Source organism: Pristiophorus japonicus, chromosome 1, assembly GCF_044704955.1.
Source record: "Pristiophorus japonicus isolate sPriJap1 chromosome 1, sPriJap1.hap1, whole genome shotgun sequence".
NCBI lineage: Eukaryota > Metazoa > Chordata > Chondrichthyes > Pristiophoridae > Pristiophorus > Pristiophorus japonicus.
This window is the reverse complement of record NC_091977.1, coordinates 339629220-339653708: the sequence shown is the minus strand read 5'-3', so window position 1 is coordinate 339653708 and position 24489 is coordinate 339629220. Positions and strand designations below refer to the sequence as shown.

The 24489-nt window shown below is 44.9% G+C and overlaps 1 protein-coding gene across 17 annotated transcripts in view; it reads right to left on the bottom strand.

The window, feature by feature from the left end:
• Positions 1-24489, bottom strand: part of lrrfip2 (leucine rich repeat (in FLII) interacting protein 2) — a 259131-nt gene that overhangs the window by 158011 nt on the left and 76631 nt on the right. For 13 of the 17 annotated variants that reach the window (XM_070889556.1, XM_070889546.1, XM_070889613.1 and 10 more), the window contains 2 exons: positions 23232-23318; positions 11463-11510 (listed from right to left, as the gene is read on the bottom strand). In XM_070889556.1, the coding sequence (XP_070745657.1) occupies positions 11463-11510; positions 23232-23318 (135 nt within the window). The remainder of the gene's footprint in view (positions 1-11462; positions 11511-23231; positions 23319-24489) is intronic. The other 4 variants (XM_070889661.1, XM_070889677.1, XM_070889668.1 and 1 more) reach the window with 1 other exon arrangement.

The following is a 24489-nucleotide window of genomic DNA, read 5'->3' as shown; positions in this document are numbered from 1 at the left end:
GGCAAAGATTAGTGGGAAAGCGGGTTGTGTAGAGGACAGAGAGAGGCTGCAAAGAGATTTAGATAGGTTAAGCGAATGGTCTAAGGTTTGGCAGATGGAATACAATGTCGGAAAATGTGAGGTCATCCACCTTGGGAAAAAACACAGTAAAAGGGAATATTATTTGAATGGGGAGAAATTACAACCATGCTGCGGTGCAGAGGGACCTGGGGGTCCTTGTGCATGAATCCCAAAAAGTTAGTTTGCAGGTGCAGCAGGTAATCAGGAAGGCAAATGGAATGTTGGCCTTCATTGCGAGAGGGATGGAGTACAAAAGCAGGGTGGTCCTGCTGCAACTGTATAGGATATTGGTAAGGCCGCACCTGGAGTACTACGTGCAGTTTTGGTCACCTTACTTAAGGAAGGATATATTAGTCTTGGAGGGGGTACAGAGACGATTCATTAGGCTGATTCCGGAGATGAGGGGGTTACCTTATGATGATAGATTGAGTAGACTGGGTCTTTACTCGTTGGAGTTCAGAAGGATGAGGGGTGATCTTATAGAAACATTTAAAATAATGAAAGGGATAGACAAGATAGAGGCAGAGAGGTTGTTTCCACTGGTCGGGGAGACTAGAACTAGGGGGCACAGCCTCAAAACACGGGGGAGCCAATTTAAAACCGAGTTGAGAAGTAATTTCTTCTCCCAGAGGGTTGTGAATCTGTGGAATTCTCTGCCCAAGGAAGCAGTTGAGGCTAGCTCATTGAATGTATTCAAATCACAGATAGATAGATTTTTAACCAATAAGGGAATTAAGGGTTATAGGGGGCGGGTGGGTAAGTGGAGCCGAGTCCATGGCCAGATCAGCCATGATCTTTTTGAATGGCGGAGCAGGCTCTAGGGGCTAGATGGCCTACTCCTGTTCCTAATTCTTGTGTTCTTATGTTCTTAAATAGCATAGATGCATTTAAGGGGAAATTAGTTAAGAACATGAGAGACAAATAGAAGAATATAAGAACATAAGAAATAGGAACAGGAGTAGGCCATACGGCCCCTCGAGCCTGCTCCGCCATTTAATAAGATCATGGCTGATCTGTTCATGGACTCATCTCCGCCTCCCTGCCCGCTCCCCATAACCCCTTATCCCTTTATCGTTTAAGGAACTTTTGTCAGAAATTTATTCAATGTTCCAGCTTCCACAACTCTGAGTCAGTGAATTCCACAGATTTACAACCCTCAGAGAATAAATTTCTCCTCATCTTTGTTTTAAATGGGCAGCCCCTTATTCTAAGATGATGCCCACTAGTTCTAGTCTCCCCTATCAGTGGAAACATACTCTCTGCATCCACCTTGTCAAGCCCCCTCATAATCTTCTTATACTTGTCTATAAGATCACCTCTCATTCTTCTGAATTCCAAAGAGTAGAGGCCCAACTTTCAACCTTTCCTCATAAGTCAACCCTCTCATCTCCGGAATCAATCTAGTGAACCTTCTCTGAACTGCCTCCAAAGCAAGCATACCCTTTCGTAAATATGGAAACCAAAACTGCATGCAGTATTCCAGGTGTGATCTCACCAATACCTTGTATAGCTGTAGCAAGACTTCCCTGCTTTTATACTCCATCTCCTTTGCAATAAAGGCCAAGATTCCATTGGCCTTCCTGATCACTTGCTGTATCTGCAGACTAACCTTTTGTGTTTCATGCACAAGTACCCCCAGGTCCCGATGTACTGCAGCACTTTGCATTTCTGCATTTAAATAATAACTTGCTCTTTGATTTTTTTTCTGCCAAAGTGCATGACCTCACACTTTCCAACATGATACTCCATCTACCAAATTTTTGCCCAATATGTTGACAGGGTAAGAGGAAGTAAATAGAGAGGAGCTCATGGCATCGACTGGTTGGGCTGAATGGCCTGTTTCTGTGCTTTAGATTCTATGTAATTGCTATCCAGTGGCAGGGACTCCTGCAGGAAAACAAACAAGTATGAAAAACACAACCAAGTTCAGCTGTGATGCCTTCAAGAGTGAAATACTCTTCTGATGCTCACTGGCCAGTCGGCAAGGTACTGGAGAGCTGCTGGCAACAGGAGAGCCAGACCAACACGAGGCAATGTCTTCAGATGAGAGAAAGAAAACAAAGTGTAAAACAAAGCCTTTTTGGTCTTTCTTTTAAACACTCATTTGCGGTGCACCCTTTCTGAAGGTGCAGACTTTTGCAGGGATGCTGTTCCACACCGACTGTCACCCCTTTAGTACCATGCTCAAGTGGTAATTCATGTGTGAGCCGAGACAGTGAGTGTTTGTAGGCTATTCAACTGTGGACGACGTTACAGCCGAGCACAATTCTGCCATCACCTGTACGTGTGCAGGACTAACAATCAGGATTAGGGATAATCAGGAGTCATATCTCTTTCAGCTCACTAACCCCAACAGCATGGAGGCTAATTTTAGCACTTCAATTTCTGCCCTGGCTGAAATCAACTCAGTAACTAACATACACGGCACTAAATCCGGTAACTACACACAGAGCAAGTTTAAACAACAAGCAAATTGTTACGTTTACATGCCAGAAGCTGATCTCTGCTGTAAGTTTTGATTAAGTTTTGTGGCAGGTCTATAAATAACAGAAAGCTCAGCTGAATAGCAACTCCTTTTTCGAGGACTAAATTTAACCTTCAGTCCAGTTGGGCCCTATAAATACTGGAAGGCAAGCTTATTCCTTTCAAAAGAAAATAAGAAATAGGAGCAGGAGTAGGCCACCTGGCCCCTCGAGCCTTCTCCACCATTTAATAAGATCATGGACTCAGCTCCACTTCCCTGACCGCTCCCCATAACCCTTTGCTCCCTTAATCGCTCAAAAATCTGTCCATCTCCACCTTAAATATATTCAATGACCCAGCCTTCACCGCACTCTGGGGCAGAGAATTCCATAGGTTTACAACCCACAGAGAAGAAATTCCCCCTCATCTCCGTTTTAAATGGGCGGCCCCTTATTCTGAGATTATGTCCCCTCGTTTAAGTTTCCCGAGTGGAAATATCCTCTGCATCCACCTTGTCGAGCCCCCTCATCATCTTGTATGTTTCGATAAGATCATCTCATTCTTCTGAACTCCAATGAGTATAAGCCCAACCTAACTTCATAAATCAACCCCCTCATCTCCTGAATCAACCGAGTGAACCTTTGCTGAACTGCCGCCAATGCAAGTATATCCTTCTTTAAATACGGAGACCAAAACCGTACACAGTATTCTAGGTGTGGCCTCACCAATTTGTACTTTTGTACAGTTGTACAGTTGTATAGTTGTAGCAGGACTTCTCTGCTTTTATACTCTATCCCCCTTGCAATAAAGGCCAACATTCCATTTGCCTTCCTGATTACTTGCTGTACCTGCATACTCACTTTGTGCGTTTCAGGCACAAGGACCCCCAGGTCCCTCAGTACTGCAGCACTTTGCAATTTTTCTCCATTTAGATTATAATTTGCTTTTCTATTTTTTCTGCCAAAGTGAATAACCTCACATTTTCCCACATTATATTCCTTGTTGTACTAATCAGGCTTCTGCCAGTAGCTGCTGGCTGAAGAACACTGCTCATCAAGCTTCACTCTCAAAGATCCCTAAATTCAAAAATAGAATGCGACCCAATCTATTGCATGAATCTGCCAGTGGTTTCAGAAACCATGAGCTTTTAAATGAGCTGCATGCAGTCTGCTTCCCCCGCATTCCGTGAATTCAGTTCACCCTTCACATAAAACTGATAAGACAGTCAGCAAAATGAGAGAAGTCACTTTGGGTACTTCCACTATGACTTTGACATTCTTGTAGGAGTTGTGTGAGCGCCATAATATCCTCTCTGCCTGCATTACATTGAAGGCCATATTCTGAAGTGCAGCTTTGTTGTTTAATCGAGGCAAAAGCAGACAAGATCACGGCAAATACAAACACAAAATATTATATGGCTCCAAGCCCAAAGAGAACAGAGAAGGAAGAGGGATCATATAAACAGAGGATGAAGTACAACACAGCAGGAAAGTCTCAATGCAACATAGACAGCATCCATATTCCATTCTGCCAGTCGAAGGTGCAGAAGACCTGCTCGCTTCTCTGGAACATATTACTGCAGACACCAAACCGTGATAATATGAGCCTGTGTACTCAGTCTTGTGGATATGCCTTCAACAGCAGTTATGCCAAGTCTTTGAGTTTCATCAACAGCTATCTATAATAAAAGTACTGGCAACTTCCATCCCAGGGTTCTGAGGTATTGGCTCAATCAATTGAGTCCTCCTGTGGATATTTTTCAGAGTTCACTGGAATTCGACAACTTACCAGGAGACAGGATAATAGCAAATGTGACTCCCATCTTCAAAAAGACAGGGGGCAAGGGATAAACCATCAAATTATGGACCTGTAAGCCTTAATTTCATTGTTGGGAAAGTGTTTGGAAGTAAGAAGGATACAAGGGAGCATCTGGAGGAATATGATCTAATCCATGACAGACAATATGGTTTTAGGAGTAGGAGGTTATGCTTGACTAATTTATTGGATTTCTTTGAGATGACAGAGCTAGTAGTTGGGGGGGGGGGGGGGGTGGAGGAGAAAGAGAGTGAATGCTATCCACTTGGATTTCAGCAAGGAACATGACTGTGTCACACATAATTAGGCTACTAAATAAGGTCCAAGCCCATGGGATAGATAGGAATGTATTAAAATGAATTGGCAAATGGTTGGTTGGTAGACAACAATGAGTATTAGTGCATTGCCTTGCTGGAGTGCCACAAGGTTCTGTGTTGGGGCCGCTGTTAATTTTTATAAATGATTTAGGGGAAGGAAAGGAATGGTGTCCAACATTTACAAATTTCCAAAGGATACCAAACTTGAGAGGAATGGCAAATGATTAATATCAATGCGCACGACAAGCTTGATCGATGGGAGTTGAAATTTAATACTATGTAATGTTATGAGATGTCACAGAGGAGAAGTTCATGCTAAATTGGAATATATTTGAGTTCCCGAGCAAGAGCGATCTTAGGATTTTAGCAGCTAAAACCATCTGCACACTGTTCTTTGGCTGCTAAAAAAACAGAAATTTGGATGCATAATGAGGTGTATAATATAAATTCAGAGAGATTATTTTAAAACTGTATTTGGCCCTGCTAAGACCACTACTTGTAGTTTTGCTCTTCCTATTTGAAAAAGAATATTCAGTTATTGTAGAGGGGAGAGAAGGGCGACAAGGCCAACCCCAGAATTTAAGAGAATGACGTACGAGGAAAGGTCTTTTCTCTTTTAAAAAGAGACGACTGACTGCGGGAGGAGGTGCGATAATGATAGAAGTGTTAAAAATTATGACATGTTTTGACAAATTGGATTCAAGTAACCTTTTCTGGTGCGTAGAGAGTTTCTGCACAAGGGGTAATAGTTACAAATTAACAAAACAAAATAAGAAATGCAGGAAGAACTTTTATTTTTTAATAAAAGGGTGGTAAGTATGTGGAGCAGATTACCAGCACGGGTGTGGAATAAAAAACCTTAATGGAGCTCAAGAAGTAGTAGACAGGTTCTTGTCAACCAATGGGAATCAGGATTATTCGAAATGCACCCAAAGAATACTCATGCCTTGATATTTTAGTGCTTTTAGCAACTGCAAGCTCAAGTTTTAAAAATATTATAGGTATCTATGAAAGAGTTGGGCATTCAAACAGCAAACATCTTAATTACCTGCCCGAACAGGCAAACTTAAACTTTCCATATCAACATCTCTTCTGGAGATCAGATTATCTTAACAATGATTTTGCTTTCCATACGGTTGGATTTTCCAGTCCTTTGTGCTCTGGGTTTCGCCCTGGAGCGGCGTAAAAGGCGGCGGTGAGGTCTCCAGCGCTCCACCACGATCCTCTGGTCGGGTTTTGCAGTGGCGCTGAGCAGGACCGCTGGGAAGAGCTGCGCTGGGTATGCAATGCTCCTGGTTGCGACACCGGCGCGAGTTTGAGCTCTTGCCCAACCCATCCGCCTGGAAGTGCACCCGCAATGACCACCTGGGAAATCAGAGCAGTCCAGCCATGCCAGCGGTGGTGAGGAAGGTAAAGTACTTCAAAAGTAAGTGCGAGTGTTTGTTGCTGAGAGGCGGGAGCAGCGTCGGAGCGGCCTATAAAAGGCCCAGCGGGAGCTCGAGCCAGCGGCAGTTGCTGAGAGGCGGGAGCAGCGTCAGAGCGGCCTATAAAAGGCCCAGCGGGAGCTCGAGAGCCAGCGGCAGTTGGTGAGAGGCGGGAGCAGCGTCGGAGCGGCCTATAAAAGGCGTACTTGTGCAGCTAAGCGAGAGAGAAAGCAAAAAAGAAGTAGAAAGGAATCAAAAGGTGACGTCACAGCCAATGGGGTAAGTGATTGGCTGGTGATTGGTGAGTAGCTTTTCTTTTTATTTTTATATCAGTAAGTAAACTGTAACATTGTTATTACCAATTTAAGGGTATCTAAGGGTTAAGGCATGGCAGGAGAGCTCGGTCACGTGATATGCTCCTCCTGTACCATGTGGGAACTCAGGGACACTTCCGGTGTCCCTGACGACTACGTGCGTGAGAAGTGTATCCGCCTCCATCTCCTGACGGACCGCGTTGCGGAATTGGAGCTGAGGGTGGATTCACTCTGGAGCATCCACGATGCTGAGAATGACATAAGTGGCACGTGTAGTGAGTTGGTCTTACTGCATGAGAAGGATCCACAGCCAGGTAGGGAATGGCAGACCAGCAGGAAGAGTATTACAAAGAAGGTAGTGCAGGGGTCCCATCTGGTCATCCCCCTGCAAAACAGATACACTGCTTTGAGTGCTGTTGAGGGAGATGACTCATCAGGGGAGAGCAGCAGCAGTCAAGTTCATGGCACCGTGGCTGGCTCTGTTGTACAGGAGGGCATAAAAAAGAGTGGGAGAGCGATAGTGATAGGGGATTCAATCATAAGGGGAATAGATAGGCGTTTCTGCGGCCACAATCGAGACTCCAGGATGGTATGTTGCCTCCCTGGTGCAAGGGTCAAGGATGTCTCTGAGCGAGTGCAGGACATTCGAAAAAGGGAGTGAGAACAGCCAGTTGTCATGGTGCACATTGGTACCACTGACATAGATAAAAAAAGGGATGAGGTCCTACAAGACGAATTTAAGGAGCTAGGGGCTAAATTAAAAAGTAAGACCTCAAAAGTAGTAATCTCAGGATTGCTACCAGTGCCACGTGCTAGTCAGAGTAGGAATCGCAGGATAGCACAGATGAATACGTGGCTTGAGCAGTGGTGCAGCAGGGAGGGATTCAAATTCGTGGGGCATTGGAACAGGTTCTGGGGGAGGTGGGACCAGTACAAACTGGACGGTCTGCACTTGGGCAGGACCGGAACCAATGTCCTAGGGGGGAGTGTTTGCTAGTGCTGTTGGTGAGGAGTTAAACTAATATGGCAGGGGGATGGGAACCAATACAGGGAGACAGAGGGAAAGAAAAAGTAGACAAAAACAAAAGACAGGAAAGAGAGGAGTAAAAGTGGAGGGCAGAGAAACCAAAGGCAAGAAACAAAAAGGGCCACTGAATATAAAAGGGCTGCAGGAGAGGTGAAAACTAAAAATCATGGTTTAAAAACTAGGATGAAAACACTCTACCTAAATGCACGCAGCATTCGAAATAAAGTAAATGAGTTGACGGGACAAATCATTACAAATGGGTATGATTTGGTGGCCATTACAGAAACATGGTTGCAAGGTGGGCAAGACTGGGAATTAAACATACAGGGGTATCTGACGATTCAGAAAGATAGGCAAGAAGGGAAAGGAGGTGGGGTAGCTCTGTTCATAAAAGATGATATCAGGGCAGTTGTGAAGGATGATATTGGCTCCAATGAACAAAATGTTGAATCATTGTGGGTGGAGATTAGAGATAGTAAGGGGAAAAAGTCATTGGTCGGCGTAGTTTATAGGCCCCCAAATAATAACTTCACGGTGGGGCAGGCAATAATCAAGGGAATAATGGAGGCATGTGAAAAAGGAGCGGCAGTAGTCATGGGGGATTTTAACCTACATATCGATTGGTCAAATCAAATCGCACGGGGTAGCCTGGAGGAGGAATTCATAGAATGCATACGGGATTGTTTCTTAGAACAGTATGTAACAGAACCTATACAAGGGAGCAAGCCACCTTAGATCTGGTCCTGTGTAATGAGACAGGAAAAATAAACAATCTCCTCGTAAAAGATCCTCTTGGAATGAGTGATCACAATATGGTTGAATTTGTAATACAGATTGAGGATGAGGAAGTTGTGTCAGAAACGAGCGTACTATGCTTAAACAAAGGGGACTACAGTGGGATGAGGGCAGAGTTGGCTAAAGTAGATTGAAAACAAGGACTAAACTGTGGCACAATTGAGGAACAGTGGAGGACTTTTAAGGAGCTCTTTCATAGTGCGCAACAAAAATATATTCCAGTGAAAAAGGGCGGCAAGAGAAGGAATAACCAGCCGTGGATAACCAAGGAAATAAAGGAAAGTATCAAATCAAAGACCAATGCGTATAAGGTGGCCAAGGTTCGTGGGAAACTAGAGGATTGGGAAAATTTTAAGTAACAGCAAAGAATGACTAAAAAAGCAATAAAGGGAAGATAGATTACGAAGGTAAACTTGCGCAAAACATAAAAACAGATAGTAAAAGCTTTTACAGATATATAAAACGGAAAAGAGTGACTAAAGTAAATGTTGGTCCCTTAGAAGATGAAAAGGAGGATTTAATAATGGGAAATGTGGAAATGGCTGAGACCTTAAACAATTATTTTGCTTCCGTTTTCACAGTGGAAGACACAAAAACCATGCCAAAATTTACAGGCCACAGGAATGTGGGAAGGGAGGACCTTGAGACAATCACTATCACTAGGGGGGTAGTGCTGGACAGGCTAATGGGACTCAAGGTAGACAAGTGCCCTGGTCCTGATGATGAAATGCATCCCAGGGTATTAAAAGAGATGGCGGAAGTTATAGCAGATGCATTCGTTATAATCTACCAAAATTCTCTGGACTTTGGGGAGGTACCAGCGGATTGGAAAGCAGCTAATGTAACGCCTCTGTTTAAAAAAGGGGGCAGGTAACTATAGGCCGGTTAGTTTAACATCTGTAGTGGGGAAAATGCTTGAAACTATCATTAAGGAAGAAATAGCGGGACATCGAGATAGGAATAGTGCAATCAAGCAGACGCAGCATGGATTCATGAAAGGGAAATCATGTTTAACTAACTTACTGGAATTCTTTGAGGATTTAACGAGCATGGTGAATAGAGGTGTACCGATGGATGTGGTGTATTTAGATTTCCAAAAGGCATTCGATAAGGTGCCACACAAAAGGTTACTGCAGAAGATAAAGGTACGCGGAGTCAGAGGAAATGTATTAGCATGGATCGAGAATTGGCTGGCGAACAGAAAGCAGAGAGTCGGGATAAATGGGTCTTTTTCCGGTTGGAAATCAGTGGTTCGTGGTGTGCCACAGGGATCAGTGCTGGGACCACAACTGTTTACAATATACATAGATGACCTCGAAGAGGGGACAGAGTGTAGTGCAACAAAATTTGCAGATGACACTAAGATTAGTGGGAAAGCGGGTTGTGTAGAGGACTCAGAGAGACTACAAGGAGATTTGGATAGGTTAAGCGAATGGGCTAAGGTTTGGCAGATGGAATACAATGTCGGAAAGTGTGAGGTCATCCACCTTGGGAAAAAAAAAAACAGTAAAAGGGAATATTATTTGAATGGGGAGAAATTACAACATGCTGTGGTGCAGAGGGACCTGGGGGCCCTTGTGCATGAAACTCTTTTAGGGAGTTAACGGAAAAACATTAAACCGTGCCCCCCGATCTGGGGGAAAAAAGGATGCGTCTCACTGTATTGGCCAGGCTGCACTGCAGCATCTATTCACAGGTGCGACCCAACTACTGACCAGCACGGGGGCTTTGACCTGCTCCGTTCCCGACCTGGGCCGGTTCACCCCTCTTCATCAGACCTGGTGATCCCAGGTTAACCGAGGACCACCATGTAGATACCGGTCTTAGTGTGGACACCCGATCGGCACAGGCGATAGCAGCCCAGAACTCCTGACCTCGAGCAATCCTGCAGCCTCAGCCTCCTAGCAGCGGGATTACAGGCGCGCGCCACTGCACCCGGCCCCTTGTGCATGAATCCCAAAAGGTTAGTTTGCAGGTGCAGCAGGTAATTAGGAAGGCAAATTGAATGTTGGCCTTCATTGCGAGAGGGATGGAGTACAAAAGCAGGGAGGTCTTGCTGCAACTGTATAAGGTATTGGTAAGGTCGCACCTGGAGTACTGCGTGCAGTTTTGGTCACCTTACTTAAGGAAGGATATACTAGCTTTGGAAGGGGTACAGAGACGATTCACTAGGCTGATTCCAGAAATGAGGGGGTTACCTTATGATGATAGATTGAGTAGACTGGGTCTTTACTCCTTGGAGTTCAGAAGGATGAGGAGTGATCTCATAGAAACGTTTAAAATCATGAAAGGGATAGACAAGATAGAGGCAGAGAGGTTGTTTCCATTGGTAGGGGAGACTAGAACTAGGGGACACAGCCTCAAAATACGGAGGAGCCAATTTAAAACCGAGTTGAGAAAAAATTTCTTCTCCCAGAGGGTTGTGAATCTGTGGAATTCTCTGCCCAAGGAAGCAGTTGAGGCTAGCTCACTGAATGTTTTCAAGTCAAAGATAGATAGATTTTTAACCAAGAAGGGAATTAAGGGTTACGGGGAGAGGGCGGGTAAGTGGAGCTGAGTCCACGACCAGATCAGCCATGATCTTATTGAATGGCGGAGCAGGCTCTAGGGGCTCGATGGCCTATTCCTGTTCCTAATTCTTATGTTCTTAACATTTTTTTTTGTCATTTGTGTTGTGGTGGCGTGGGCAATGTTTTGGGAATGTTTTTGTGGGTTTTTTTTAAAAAAGGATCCCCCCTCCCCGCCCCCGACAAGGCCTCTCTCGGAGCGCTCATGGCCCGGCAATTTAGTTCCCGAGTTTCCCGTCCTTGTGTCAGGAGAGGTGTACAACGCCTCCCCTGGCGCTGCGCCCCTTGACGTAGGACCCAGATGTCGAAACTTAAATCCCAAAACACAAACTATTCCCAAACGGTAACTTTCCCGCCCCACCTCCGTTTTTGCCCTGAAAACAGAAAAGCCTAAAATCCAGCCCCTTGTGCCCAAGAGCAGAACTAAGTGACATGTCAGTATCATGGAGCTTTCATTTGCTTTTGTTTACACACATTTACAGTGCTTTGTTATTGCAACATTTTAATTCTGTATCCTATATGAATCACCAATGTGTCAATTTGTTAGACCGATTAAAACAAAAATATTCTGTTAAATCAGACAAATCCACCACAAGTAAACAGGTGCACTTATCAAAATATATCCGTTAGTAATTAAATATCAGGCATTAATGCACACCAGCACTCATCAGACACCATACCATCCACTGGTGGATCTCTCCCCATTTTCTCGAAGATGAACGATAAATCTAAAAGGAGAGGGTAGGAGAAAAAGAAACATCCCACTTGAATCATTTTTTTTGTCTAAAGTACTGACAGCTCAGAACAACACAAATACTTGATAGAAAGTTCAGGACACTTGTTCCAAATTCAGTTTGTGCAAGGTGACAGTGCTGGGCTACCATGAGAGTTCATTCTTCACATTCTTAGACCAAAGCTGTACAGGAGATGAACAGTGTGCAGATCAAATCATCAAAAACAGTTTCAGAAACTACAAAGATCGCTTGGTGAGGAACCGTAGCATGGCACTGAGTGATATGATCCCAGAAGACTCACTGATGAAGTCAATGTAAACATCTTAATGCAAAAGTATTCCACTATATTTGAATACTACTCTTTACTTCCTGTATGAAGGCAACAGTCATAATTGCATATGCAGGACTGAGCTCGAGTGACTGGAAACCAATTAGGTACAGACTGCAAATTCGATAAAAAATGCAAAGTGTAAAAGGTACATCTTGAAGTAGAGGATTCTATGCACGCCCACAGTACAGAGAAACACCTAGTGGTATTTAACAGGTTAACTGGAGGTTTTCCAATTTAGTTTGAAAGTTCTGGTTTCCATCGTATAATTGGTCCAATATTGATGGCACATCAATCACTCATGGCCCAACGGACAGTCAAAATTAGCAATATCCAGTCAAACAATTTTTATACCACCAATATTTACCATAGTTATTTAGGTTACCTAAGCTACCAAAACATTTTTTCCAACTGAGGGTCACAGATAGGTGTCACAGTTGCTGCATAAACTGCACTCTGATGGGTTCAGGCCTGGGGGGGGGGGGGAAATAGTCAACTTAGCCACTTGTAAAGAAACAAGTCTTATCATAGTAATTAATGCCATACGCACATATTTGAATAAGGGCTGTTGTTCTATATATTAATAGGCCCACAGCAGAGAAATACTGCCAGATTCCAGAGAGTTAAAAAGGAGAGTGGATTTAAAGCTTGATTTTTAATATGAAACAAAAAAGACACCATTTCTGTTGTGTATTCTTCCATTGATAATTAAAGGAGCTGCATGTCAAATGCAGTGCCCGCTTGATTGATATAATCATTGGAAGTGTCACCTTTGGCTTTTCTCAGCACCATTTTTTTGAACCACTTCAAAATTCAGTTTTGATCAAAAAAGATTTATAGCTACACACTATGCCAACAGTGCTTTTAGGTTCCAAGCTACAAAAGAAATGGGACTTTGCATGATTGGAAAAAAATACTTTCTGAATTTGTAGATTGATCCCTTTTCAAAAGATTCTGCCATTATCTTTATTGAGGCAAAATAAGCTCACTTTTGAGAGCTTTTAAAACCAGTTACTGTAAGGGGAGAGCTGGAAATCTGAGGGCAATACACACATAAATCACGCACTGCCCACGAGCTGCAAATTAAAAACAGTCATCTCGGCAGACAGATGATTTTTGGTGCATCTCAATAATCATACACTGCTTACACTCCAAGTTTAACAATTAGACTGCACTATACATAATGTGCCATATTCTAATTATAACTTTAGAAAAACGGTGAGACTGGGTGGTGGAGCCATTAGAAGAGACTTTTATCCATGTCAGTCTGTCTGCTGACTCCAAGGGTTCTACATGAAACGAATTTCAGCTGTCTAAAGCCAATTCCAAGCTGGCATTACCTGACAGCACAAAACTGAGCCCAATTAGCTACTCATTGAGTGGCCACAGAACAACTAGTGTGCGAAATGGAAAGTTACCACACCTGTGCTCATCTGATGTTGGAGCAGAGTAGAGGGAGCTTTATTCTGTATTGAATGGTGCTACAGTGTATCTAATTTGGGAATGTTCGAACAAACAATGGGTGCTCAAAATAGGAAGTAATTGATTCCCACTGCAAATTTTCTTCATCTTCAGCACAAAAATTCACCTTAAAATAGTCATCAATAAACTGTGGTATACAATTCTTCAGTCAGAATGCACACACACTAGTGTAATGGGGGGGGGGGGGGGGGAGGCACCAGTTCCAATTTTTATTTTCTCAACACAAAAATAAATGCTGTGAACAAACAAGTACCGAATTCTATGACCTGAGGAATGAGAAATGACAGGGAGCAGTTTACAGCAATTAAGAAAAGGACTACAACAGATTCATCTTGCGAAAAAAGCCTCCAATAAAATGAAGATTTTAGCTACATTTTCTGGTTCAAGGTAGCAAGTATTCAGAGTCCTTTGAAAACAAATTAGACCAACAGATCCAAAACAAGTACATGTACTGACATCGGCAATACTGGATTTAAATACTTAGCATCCGAGGGAGAGCAATGCACTGCATTTCCCATCATGAGACATTAAAAGTTATGCAATCAAGGAAAACAGCAGCAAGATTTGTTGTTCCGCTAATTAATGTAGTGGCAATTTTTTTAAATAAAATGTATTTCTACAAATAAAGCCAGAATTATAATTGAGTTGGCAAATAAAAAAAACTGCAATAAATCCAACTAATATGAGATCATGTGGGAATTGTCCAATTGTAGTCTGAACAATTCAAAACAAAGTCAAATTTAGACTTCAAGAAACAATTGCAAATGTAAAAAAACAAGCTGTTTAGTCAGTATTACTGTACAGTACTCGTGGTAAAACCACAGTCAAAACCAGATAAAATCACATCAGTATCACGATTCATTTCATAACACAAACCTCATTTTACCCTAAAACAATCTTGGATCAAGTTTGGAGATGGTGACAAGGAAGGCAGTGATATTATTTCAGATCACAGGAAGCTTTGGATTTTATTTTTTATTTAAAGGCTGCATTTCAATTCCACTGAGGACAGCCTTGATTTTTATTGCTACTGTACAATAGAAAAACAATCCAAATAGTTGCAAGTCAGTTTCATATGCACACAGACAAGTATTGCAAAATAAAAACAAAATACTGGAAAATACCCAGCTGGTCAGGCAGCATCTTTGGAAAGAGAAACGGAGATAATGTTTCAGGTTGATGACCCTTCGTCAGAACGGGAAAAGTTAACGAGATATGTTTTTATCTTTCCAGTTCTGATGAAGGGTCATCAATCTGAAATGTTAACTTCTTCTCTCCCCACAGATGCTGCCTGACCTACTGAGTATTTCAAGCACTTGTTTTTATTTCTGATTTCCAGCAGTCACAGTATTTTACTTTTGTGGATTTTCTTATAAAATCAGGACTCGATGCACACATTGGGCTGGATTTTCCTTTTAAATCGCCCCGCCCGATCCTCAGCGGTGTTCCGGCGGTTGCGTCTTTTTCAACCGCTGGAATGTCGTTGGCTGACTGGGGGGGGGGGGGGGGGGAGAGAAACGGGGGGGGGGGGTGAAGAGAGACTGGGGGGGGTGAAGAGAGACTGGGGTGGGGGGGTGAAGAGAGACTGGGGAGGGGGGGGATGGGGGAAGAGAAGCGGGGGGGGGGGGTGGGGCGGGTAGACCAGAAGACAGGAAAACGGAGGGCGGGGAGGTGAAGAGAGACTGTGGGGGGGGGGTGAAGAGAGACTGGGGGGGGGGGTGAAGAGAGACTGGGGGGGGGGGTGAAGAGAGACTGGGGGGGGGGTGAAGAGAGACTGGGGGGGGGGGGGTGAAGAGAGACTGGGGGGGGGGGTGAAGAGAGACTGGGGGGGGGGGTGAAGAGAGACTGGGGGGGGGGTGAAGAGAGACTGGGGGGGGGTGAAGAGAGACTGGGGGGGGGGTGAAGAGAGACTGGGGGGGGGGTGAAGAGAGACTGGAGGTGTGAAGAGAGACTGGGGGGGGGGGGTGAAGAGAGACTGGGGGGGGGGGTGAAGAGAGACTGGGGGGGGGGTGAAGAGAGACTGGGGGGGGGGGTGAAGAGAGACTGGGGGGGGGGGTGAAGAGAGACTGGGGGGGGGGTGAAGAGAGACTGGGGGGGGGTGAAGAGAGACTGGGGGGGGGGTGAAGAGAGACTGGGGGGGGGTGAAGAGAGACTGGGGGGGGGTGAAGAGAGACTGGGGGGGGGTGAAGAGAGACTGGGGGGGGGGGTGAAGAGAGACTGGGGGGGGGGGTGGGGAGGGTAGACCAGAAGACAGGAAAACGGAGGGCGGGGAGGTGAAGAGAGACTGGGGGGTGAAGAGAGACTGTGGGGGGGGGGGTGAAGAGAGACTGTGGTGGGGTGAAGAGAGACTGGGGGGGGGTGAAGAGAGACTGGGGGGGGGTGAAGAGAGACTGGGGGGGGGGGTGAAGAGAGACTGGTGGGGGGGGGTGAAGAGAGACTGGGGGGGGGGTGAAGAGAGACTGGGGGGGGGGTGAAGAGAGACTGGGGGGGGGGGAAAGGGAGAGACTAATGTGAGTGAGAAAGACTAAAGGAGTAAATAAGGCTTTATTAGACCATTTATATTATTGCCGAGCACTAGGAAATACTACAATCCATTAAAAAATACATCAAACTGTGGAGAACTATAAAGACCTGTGTAATATCAAACAAACTGTCAGATCTATGTTCATACCCCCCACTTAAGATCCAGTAAGACCTGCTTTTTCAGGACAGTATTAAGGTCCAGTGGTAAACGGATCTTTATGATGAAACTTCCATTTTGGGTGGTAATATTTGGGCGGACAGTATCCAATACCGCCCCGTGGTAATGACCGTGGAATTTACCGCCGGGCGGTAAATGTGTTTTTTTCAATGAAACTTATATTTCTGTGTGGTAACTAGACGATTTGAGAGGAAACTTTAGCCCATACACTTCAGAAGCAACATTTTTAATTTGCACTGTGAAATTTGGATCATCTGGGATACTTTGTTGAACTAATGTATTTTGGAATTTGATATACTTTAATTATAGTCAGGTATGGAAAACTGGAGCAGGCCAGATTATTGACCATGTTATTTCTTGAACGTAGCTAAGCCTTTTAAAAGGCTCTGTGCAGTTTTGCCTTTGAACAGAAATGCATTCTGTCCCAATAGGTAATTTCAACAAGTTTTCACTGAGCCTCCAAAAACTGCTTCGATGAAAAGCAGGATGAAAACACACAGGTGCTATTTTATCCCAGTTGTATGTTAGTCAAACAGGCTTTCATTCCTATCTATCAGAGCAGTTGGCACACCATCAACTGTGCCACACACATACAGTGCCACACACATAGAGTGCACTTTATTAACAAAGTATACGCCAATTATCCAAACTCAATGAATAAAAGATTGTTCATTTCCAGCGAAGATGAAGCACATTTTTGTGCAATGGTCTCCATTATCTTCTCCCAATTTGAAACACTGAATTTAGTTACGATAGTTTATGTAGTTGACCTATAAAATGTCACATTAGTCCATCCCTAGGCAATATACATTATGGGACCGAAATTGCTCCCCGCCGAAAATGCGGCGCACTTACCGTGTTTGAGCTGTTTTTACTGCCGCGCTAGATGTGGTGGCCTCTTGTGGGAAATTCCGCTCTTTGTCTTCTTTTTGTCGAGCGGCCTGGAAGTCGGTTATAATGGGAGCGAAAGTACGGCAGTGAGCAGAAGTTCACACACTAGAGGGGCGGAAGTTAGGGGCGGGCGGAGTGTCCGTCGCTGTCAGTCATCAGCATAGGGCTGGCGCGTCACCACGTCTCTTCCCTTCACTTAAAAGGGGAGATCCGCTGCAAGCTCTGCAATTCTTTTAGTTCGGACCACTGGGCCACCAGGGAGGGTTTCGACCAGGCCAGCGGCCTGGCACCCAAGAGAGGATGCCAGACTGCCTGCTGGTGGCCCGACCAAACCCAGGGCCATAATTGTTGGGCCACCAGCAGGCAGTCTGGCCTGGTAGTCGGCTGACAAAAAAAGAGTCATCATAGTCATAGGCAGTCCCTCAGAATTGAGGAAGACTTGGTTCCACTCCTGAAGTGAGTTCTTTGGTGGCTGAACAGTCCAATATGAGAGCCACAGACTCTGTCACAGGTGGGACAGATAGTCGTTGAGGGAAGGGGTGGGTGGGACTGGTTTGCCGCATGCTCTTTCCGCTGCCTGCGCTTGATTTCTGCATGCTCTCGGCGTTGAGACTCGAGGTGCTCAGCGCCCTCTCGGATGCACTTCCTCCACGTAGGGCGGTCTTGGGCCAGGGATTCCCAGGTGTCAGTCGGAATGTTGCACTTTATCAGGGAGGCTTTGAGGGTGTCCTTGTAGCGTTTCCGCTGCCCACCTTTGGCTCGTTTGCCGTGAGGGAGCTCCGAGTAGAGCACTTGCTTTGGGAGTCTCGTGTCTGGCATGCGAACAATGTGGCCTGTCCAGCGGAGTGTGGTCAGTGCTTCAATGCTGGGGATGTTAGCCTGAGTGGGGACGCTGATGTTGGTGCGCCTATCCTCCCAGGGGATTTGTAGGATCTTGCGGAGACATCGTTGGTGATATTTCTCCAGCAACTTGAGGTGTCTACTGTACATGGTCCATGTCTCTGAGCCATACAGGAGGGGAGGTATTACTACAGCCCTGTAGACCATGAGCTTGGTGGCAGTTTTGAGGGCCTGGTCTACAAACACTCTTTTCCTCAGGCGGCCAAAGGTGCTGGATCCCATCGTCGATGCCTGCTCTTGTTGATAGGAGGCTCCCGAGATATGGGAAGTGGTCCACGGTGTCCAGGGCCGCGCTGTGGATCTTGATGACTGGGGGGCAGTGCTTTTCGGTGAGGACAGGCTGGTGGAAGACCTTTGTCTTACGGATGTTTAGCATAAGGCCCATGCTTTCATAAATAAGTCGACTATGTCCTGGAGTGCAGCCTCTGTATGTACGCAGACGCAAGCGTTGTCCGCGTACTGTAGCTCAACGACAGAGGTTGGGGTGATCTTGGACCTGGCCTGGAGACGGCACAGGTTGAACAGGTTCCCACTGGTTCTGTAGTTTGGTTCCACTCCAGCGGGGAGCTTGTTGACGCGTCACCACATCTCTCCCCTTCACTTAAAAGGGGAGAGCCGCTGCAAGCTCTGCGATTCTTTTAGTTAGGACCACTGGGACACTAGGGAGGGTTTCGGCCAGGCCAGCGGCCTGGCACCCAAGAGGGGATGCCAGGCTGCCTGCTGGTGGCCCGGCCGAACCTAGGGCCATAATTGTTGGGCCAACCTGGTAGTCAGCCGACAAAAAAAAGTAAGATGGCGGCCGCGGCAGTGTGCCCTCCCCTTTAATGGTGGCCACCGAGCGGCGGCAGCAACATTTTCTCGGCGGAATTTCGCTTTCGGGGCTGAACATTGGCGGTGCACGCTCTGATGACGCACTTAAGACGGATCGGCAGCAACGGAGCGGGAGCGGGTCACCGCAGGAGGGAAATTTTCAAAATGGCAGCCATCCCACATAAAATCGGCGGCCATTCCACTCCGCTGTGTGGCCGCCGATTTCCGGCAGTAACAGGCCTTAAGGGAAAGGGCAATTTCAGCCCCCAGTTATACACACACATAATTTCCAGTTATCAGAGAATAGTCCACTGTTCACTTTCCCATGTGTTTTAATTTACAGGGCACAGAAAATAAGCTGAGGCCCAAACTGAATGAGTTTTTTTTCCACATGATTAATGGTTTGGCTTTAGTGCATGCTCTTCTTTATAACTCTGAAACTGGTCACAGCTTAACTATTACTTAGATGACAAGACATGCCCTTATTTGCTCATGTCTGCAGAACAAGCATGACATAAATTAATGTATTTCCATTGCCAAACTAGTAAGACACATGTGCTGACACCAACTGAAAGGATAATAAAATATAGGTACGCAAGATTCACAATTTAAAAAAAAACTGATGCCACCCCAGATGTGCCAACAATGCAAACAAGCTGACTTGTTACAGGGGCTCCCACAGGTCCCACATCAGCATCATATCATAGGCAGTCCCTCGAAATCGAGGAAGGCTTGCTTCCATTTTAAATCTGAGTTCTCAGGTGACGGTACAGTCCAATACGGGAATTACAGTCTCTGTCACAGGTGGGACAGATAGTCGTCGGAGGAAGGGGTGGGTGGCGAGTCTGGTTTGCCGCACTCTCCTTCCGCTGCTTGCGCTTGCTTTCTGCATGTTCTCGGTGACGATACTCGAGGTGCTCAGCACCCTCCCGGATACTCTTCCTCCACTTAGGGCGGACTTTGGCCAGGGACTCCCAGGTGTTGGTGGGGATGTTGCAATTTATCAAGGAGGCTTTGAGGGTGTCCTTGAAACATTTCCTCTGTCCACCTGGGGATTGCTTGCCATCTAGGAGTTCTGACTAGAGCGCTTGCTTTGGGAGTCTTTTGTCAGGCATGCGGACGATGTGGCCCGCCCAACGAAACTGGTCGAGTGTGGTCAGTGCTTCAATGCTGGGGATGTTGGCCTGATCGAGAACACTGACGTTGGTGCGTCTATCCTCCCAGGCATTTGCAGGATCTTGCAGACAGCGTTGGTGGTATTTCTCCAGCAATTTGAGGTGTCTACTGTATATGGTCCACGTCTCTGAGCCATATAGGAGGGCAGCTATCACTACAGCCCTGTTGGTGTCTGACTGCGGAACTACAGAGGAATATCTCTGTTGTTGGCCACTGGGAAAGTCATCGCAAGAATCCTCCTCAACCGTCTTCTCCCTGTGGCTGAAGAGCTCCTCCCAAAGTCACACTGCGGATTCCGTCCACTGCGGGGTACAACAGACATGATTCTGACGGCGTGACAACTGCAAGAGAAATGCAGGGAACAGCACCAACCCTTGTCCAAGGCCTTCTCTGACCTCACAACGGCCTTTGACACTGTTAACCTCGAGGGAATATGGGGCAACCGCCTCCGTTTCGGCTGCCCTCAAAAGTTTGTCGCCATTCTCCGTCTGCTCCACGACGACATGCAAGCCGTGATCCTGACCAATGGCTCCAACAGGTCCCACATACCGTTATCCTGTCCCACAGATTCAATGCTTCATGTGTGCAGAGGCAAATAATCTGACCATGGGCAGCAGTAGGGACCGAACCATTGGTCACAGTAATAACAGGCTGGGGTCGCAAAAAAAACCCCAGCTATCTAGTGACTGCAACATCACTGAATGCAATGTATAGTGAGCAATTACTTCCTATATCCTAACAACATAGAAACAGATGTACACAATTCAGCCTCTCAAGCCTGTTCCGTCATTCAATCAGATCATGGCTGATCTTTACTTCAACTCCATATCCTGATACCCTTACCTAAACAATCAATCTTGGTCATGAAAATTCAATTGATCCAGCATTCACAGCTTTTTGGGAGAGGGAGTTCCAGATTTTCACGACTTTTTGTGTGAACAAATGCTTCTTGATTTCACTCCTAAAAAGCCTAGCTCTAATTTGAAGATTATGCCTCTTGTTCTCTATTCCCCGACCAAAGTGAACAGTTTCTCTGTATCTAATCATAATGAATGCCTTTATCATTTTAAAATTTAGATCATTCCTCAACCTTCTAAGCTCCAGGAATTACAAGTCAGGTTTTTGCAACTTATATTTTAACCCTGTAGAGCCCAGTATCTATGCTGTCCCCATTCCAAGGTCAACATATCCTTCCTGAGGTGCAGTGCCCAAAACTGAATGCAGTACTCCAGGTGGGTCCTAACCAAGGCTCTGTACAGCTTGCGCAGCACTTCCTCCCCTTGAGATAAAGGCCAACATTCCATTCGGCTTTTAGATCAGTTTTTGTACCTGTGCACGAGAATTTAGTGATCTGTGCACATGGCCACTCAAATCCCATTGCTCCTCTACAACTTCTAGTCTATCACCATTTAAGAAAATATTCCAATTTGTTTTTCTGAGAGCCAAGGTGAATGACCTCTCCTTCCCCAACTGAATATTTGAGAATGTGTCGCTGTGAACAGCAACTGGGAACTTCCATAGAAAGCTGAGCATGCTTCGAAATATCAGCAGGATACAGGCTATCTATGGCAATCTTCATGAAATAAGCAGCTGAATATTGGTGAACTTACTTGCATCAGTGTGTTACTAACATCAAGGTGATAAAAGTTAACAAGCATTTAACTTTTAGCGTAGAAGTTGACCAGAAAGAGCACCTGGATAATGCAATTGATAAACAAATGTTTGACTGAATGCAAGTTATCAGGAAATGATCAGCCAGTCAGATTTTTGTGGTCCCAGCTGGAAGAAACGTACAGAAACCTCCATTAACAGTGTGAATAAATAGATACAAGTGAACACCGTTTAATTGACCACAAAAGGAAAAATAATCAGTTGTAAGATTGATCTTCTATATATCAAGTTATACAGCTACTATACATAGTCAAATATGAAAAGGAAAAAGTACAATTTACTTTAGACACAAGTCCCAAAATTCTGTTGCTTAAGATATGCCAGTCAGGCTATTAAATAGATGGTGAGGAGGTGGAATTATACCATAGTCTTTGCAATGTACATTAACAAGATACAAAGAACTTAAGTATGAAAGGAGAAACAGGTCAGTCATTCAACCTATTAAGCCTGTTCCTTCTATACTACGTATAATTGTTCTTCACAAAGATTCCCTTAGTGAATGCATCACGAACAATGTACCATCAGAAGAGACTCAGTTAAAAATATGCAGAGTCATCTTTTTGATGGTTGATTCTAGGAATATCCCACGTAATGTTTTTTGTCGGTTATAAAATGAGACTTTTTATTCAAAAAGACTTGGTGGCACTGCTCAAAAAGATAGAGAACTATGCATTATGACATTTTGTATCATATGTACAGACTGCAACAAACTAGTTTAGAAACAGCATATGGCCTTCACGTGAGGCGTTATCGACAGTTTATAATACCAAAAGGTTTCACAAAGATGGTGAAAGCAGCCACTCAGAAGCACTGCCTAAAGCCTTCACGCTGGTCTCCATAATACAGGTTGAACCTCCCTCATCCGGGACTCTTATCCAGAGCCACCCTTTGTCCGGCACCATTCCCAGCCAGCGCAGAACTTCGACATGAATTGAAGTCCTTTCTCGCTGGTGACTCCCGCAATCACTGGCCTGACGCACCTCCCCCCTCCCGCCCCATGATCTCTCTGCCGCACTCCCAGCCCCAAGCCAGCCAGCCCAGATATCCCCCCTGCTCAGTACCTGTACCATCCAATTTAACGTGACCACCCCTCATCCGGCAGGGTGTCAGATAAGAGAGGTTCAACCTGGACTGGTGTAGCAGTTTAACCAGCAGTTAGTTCTGTGCCTTCTCAGAAGCTGTGCAAAGTTGTGGTAGAAAAAAAGCATTAAATAAAACATATGCACAGGTTTAAATTTTAAATGATTCCCTCTCCACACTGCATTTTTCTAGAGCTGTTGAGTTGGCAACATACTGGTAAGCAATGGATCAATTGTGGAAATGCACAGAAGGGCCTCTGGCAGCCTTAAGCCATTCTCATAGCCACAGCTAACTTTGCGTTTCCTACCACCGCTACCCTTTGAGGTGGGAAAGAAAAGTTCAAAGCTACACCTAGCATCTCTGATCTACATCAACTTCACATTTGCTACGACAAAGAAGAAGAGTGGAAAGACTTGCTACAGACATGAATGATGACATCGTTCTCTATAGCTCATTACTGAATTTTCCTGCAGAAACAAGCAAGATCGTTTGTCTGAGCTTGCAGATCTGGTTTAAACAGAGTCTTTCAGTCTTCCCCATCTCACAGCAACAGTGCTTCACTTCTACTAGATGTGACTGGCTGATGTACACACCCATTTCCATTACTCATCACATCCTTTCTTCCTCCAGCATTCAGAAACCACACCTTTCCATGCTTGGCTGGATTTGCCCTTACCTCTTTCTGCTGCCGCTCCAGTTCTTTCATACGGATATCTCGTGCCTCTGCTCGGGCTGCCCGCTTGGCTGCAAGCCTGGCCTCTGCCTGCAAAAATAGACAAAAATTAGTTAGCTTTGCGCTACTCAGTGGTATAAAAAAAAGTAGGCGACAAATGTAGCCAAAAACAGGGGAGAAATAGATCTTAGCACAATTAAAAGTGTTTTACATTACATAACTAAAAATCTATTCACACTGAAAACCATTCCCAGAGTGTCTAAAACTTCACAGCAGACTTTCGATTCTTAACTTTTCCTGTAAAACAATATATGTATAAGACACTTAAATAATTTATACCCGGCAATAACTCCTTAGAATTATAATATCTGGAAACTGAAATGCACTCACCATGCAGCATTGAGAAGTCAAGTATTTTTCCTCAACATATTCAAATTTTCAATTTGGTTTTGTTCTTGGTTAACTTCTGGAAACATTCTAAACATCACTTCCTACATTACAACAGTGACTACACCCCAAAAGTACTTCATTGGCTGTAAAGTGCTTTGAGACGTCTGGTGGTCGTGAAAGGCGCTATATAAATTCAAGTCTTTCTTTTTCTTCCTTTATAATCTATCAAGAGAAACAAAGGGCTGCTTTGATACACAAGAGCTTCTTGCATTGTTTTCCTCTGGTATGGGAATCCAGAGAAAGAGGACATAATTTTAGCTAGCCTACTCAGGAATGAAATCAGGAAGCAAGTTTTCCAAACAAAGGGTAATGGAAACGTGTAACTCTTTCCCCACCCCAACCCTACCCGCAAAAGGCTGTGGATGCTGGGTCAATTGAAATTTTAAAGACAGAGCAATAGATTTTTATTAGGCAAGGCTATCAAAGGATATGGATCAAAAGCTGGTAAATTCAGTTGAGGAGCATATCAGCCTTGATCTAATAAAATGGTGAAGCAGGCTCGAGGGCCTGAATGGTCTACTCCTGTTCGTATGTTCCCACAAATAGCAATGAGAATCTGCTTTTGGTGATGTTGGTTGAAGGATTGGCCATGACACTGGGAGAAAACTCTCCTGCGCTTCTTCAAATAGTGCCTTGGATCAAGTCTCATCTGAAAGATTGCACCTCAGATAGTGCAGCACTGAAGTGTCATCCTAGATATATGTTCAAGTCTCTAGGAGAAGCAATTCCCTTGAACTACTAGGAGTTCCCTGGTTCATAATATTCAGCTTAATCACTAATGCTGGTTGGGTGTTGACTAACTTCACTAAAA